This window comes from Gymnoscopelus microlampas (genome assembly GCF_963454915.1).
Source record: "Gymnoscopelus microlampas genome assembly, chromosome: 2".
NCBI lineage: Eukaryota > Metazoa > Chordata > Actinopteri > Myctophiformes > Myctophidae > Gymnoscopelus > Gymnoscopelus microlampas.
The window spans coordinates 21,316,593-21,318,909 of record NC_139939.1 but is presented as its reverse complement, the minus strand read 5'-3'; the positions used below and the strand labels follow the sequence as shown (position 1 = coordinate 21,318,909).

Sequence of the window (2,317 nt, the reverse complement as noted above, 5' to 3'; positions counted from 1 at the left end):
TTGTATCCCATGTTGCGTGTAGTTAGATCTTGAGTTCAGTTCCTTGTTTGTTTTCCAGTCTTTAGTTAATAAATACTTTGAACCGTTCACTTCAGCCTCCGTCTCTCTCCTGCACTTGGGTCCCACACTCCGTCCTGACTCAAACCGTGACAGACCTACAGAACAGGCCTAAAGTGTCCACAACCATATAAGGGCAATGGCGGTCTAAATAATAACATCAAAGTCCACGGCCCGAGGAGCGGACCGTGACAATTTGAGAATAGCCGATCTACAAGCTCACAATGCGTCGCATCGCAACGCATTGTGAGCTTGTAGATCTGCTATTTTCAAAAGATTTTTATACATTTGAAAACTTGAGAAATTGGACATTCTGCGTAATGAGTACTTTTACTTTCGTACTTTAAGTATATTTTGATACCAATACTTTTGTACTTTTACTCAAGAACATTTTGAATTCAGGACTTTTACTTGCTGCTTCATTCCAGTGCCACTTAATTTTGCGATCTTTCAATTTAGCAATTCTCGAAAACAGATATTAGCTTGCTACAGTGGTGCCCGAAACATAAACACTGTTTAAAAAAGCCTAAAGCTAATTGTCATTTTATACATAGTATGGCTGTGTCGCTCGCAAGCTTGTGACTGCCTGTCTTTGCCCTTTTCCATAGCAGTCTTGGTAGCTTTTTTCTTTTCTTTCCTATTGCAGTTAGATGAAATGAAAAGTAATCAATACTCCCTTCTTTCTCTCTTCCTTCCATTTTTTTGCACCTTCTGTCTTTTTGGCCTTTACGTATGGTCTCCCTCCGTCTCACTCCATTTCTCCGCACCGTTCTCTCCATTCATCAGTTCCTCTTATCCCTGGCTCGTGACTCTTTGACAGTCCTCCTCTCTCTCTCCTGACCATTCTCTCTCCCTCTCCCTCTCTCTCTCTCTCTCTCTCTCTCTCTCTATCTCGTCCACCGCCGGGCGGTAATGTCTGCCCATCACTCTCTTCAGTCCATCAGGTCTCAAGCACGCATGGGCGTCTCTTTTTTCCTTCTGCCATTCTTTCAGCGTTTACTTTCTTCACGTCACAAACCAGAACGTTCCGTTCCTCTCCATCCTCGTTTGTACTTCTTTTCCCTTTCTTTCGTTTGCCGTCCCATTCTGTCTTTCCCACCTGACCCGCACCCTACGCTCTTGTGTTGCAGTATGGGTAATACAGGTAACCATGGTGACCAAGTGCTCGATGCCTATGGCAACCTTGCCGTGGTCAGGTATGAGCAACGCCCGTTGACCCCCTGCATGCCAGCACGCTAACATTAGCCACAGGTGGAGGGCTGTGTGTGTGTGTGTGTGTGTGTGTGTGTGTGTGTGTGTGTGTGTGTGTGTGTGTGTGTGCGTGCGTGCGCGGGTGTGTGAGAGAGAGAGAGAGAGAGAGAGAGAGAGAGATTTAAATAGATTATGGGTGTTGTTTGGGTGAAGGTTTGACAATTTAGAGCGAGTACCCAGTGCAATATTTGCTGCATGAGAGTATAGATGATTGTGTATGTTTCTCAAAATCCCTTATATCCATGTGTGAATGTATGTACTGTATGTGTGTGTGTGTTTGTCTGTGCCTGTACATTGCTGTGCTTGTATTTTTGTAATTGCTTGTATTGTGTGTGTTTGTGTATGAATGTGTACAGTAGTTCTCCCTTCTTCAACACCTTGACACGGTTCCCTCGGGCCTCCGCTCCCCCAAGTTACCCCGACTGGTGACCCCAGCCCCCCACCCCCCCCAGGAAAGCTGTCCCCCTCGGAGAGGTACCAACATCCATCGACTGACACCCTACTAATCCACTGCATGTTGTGTCTTATTTTCTCTCCCAATTCGTAACAACGTTGACACGCCGGTAAGAACATTTAAAACGAGGCAGGCGTGCCGCCAGAAACTGACTTAAGCCCTGTCAGGCATGCCAGAGCCAGAGGTGCTAACCAAGTGTCACCATAGTATATGACCTGGACAATGCGTTGGCTCATAACATCCTGCCTTTTTAACCACTTGAGGCCTTGGCTATACTTCGTTATACGATGATGAAAAGAGAAATTAGCCGATCTACAAGCTCACATGGCGTCGCCATGATCATTCATCCTCATCTGATGTTCTTGCATGCCTGTATCACCCTTTCATTGCTCTTTCTCATCTATAACCACCATCATTCAACTGACACTCGACCAGCCAAATAAAACGGAAAGGCCGTCCACTTGAAATACGTTTGTGAACTTTCAGATCAGCCTCTCCGCTACCATGCAGTCGTGGTGGGACAGGGACACCAAAACCAGGATGTAACCGTTCACT

General features: G+C 45.9%; 1 protein-coding gene across 1 annotated transcript in view; it reads left to right on the top strand.

Moving 5' to 3' along the window:
* The window catches only part of prom1b (prominin 1 b), a gene marked incomplete at its 5' end in the record, with an annotated part of 40,234 nt that extends 38,479 nt beyond the window's left edge, over positions 1-1,755 (top strand). Inside the window, 2 exons of the mRNA XM_084070335.1 lie at positions 1,188-1,253; positions 1,668-1,755. Of these exons, the coding sequence (XP_083926461.1) occupies positions 1,188-1,253; positions 1,668-1,737 (136 nt within the window). The 3' untranslated portion in view covers positions 1,738-1,755. The remainder of the gene's footprint in view (positions 1-1,187; positions 1,254-1,667) is intronic.
* Positions 1,756-2,317: the final 562 nt, after the last annotated feature.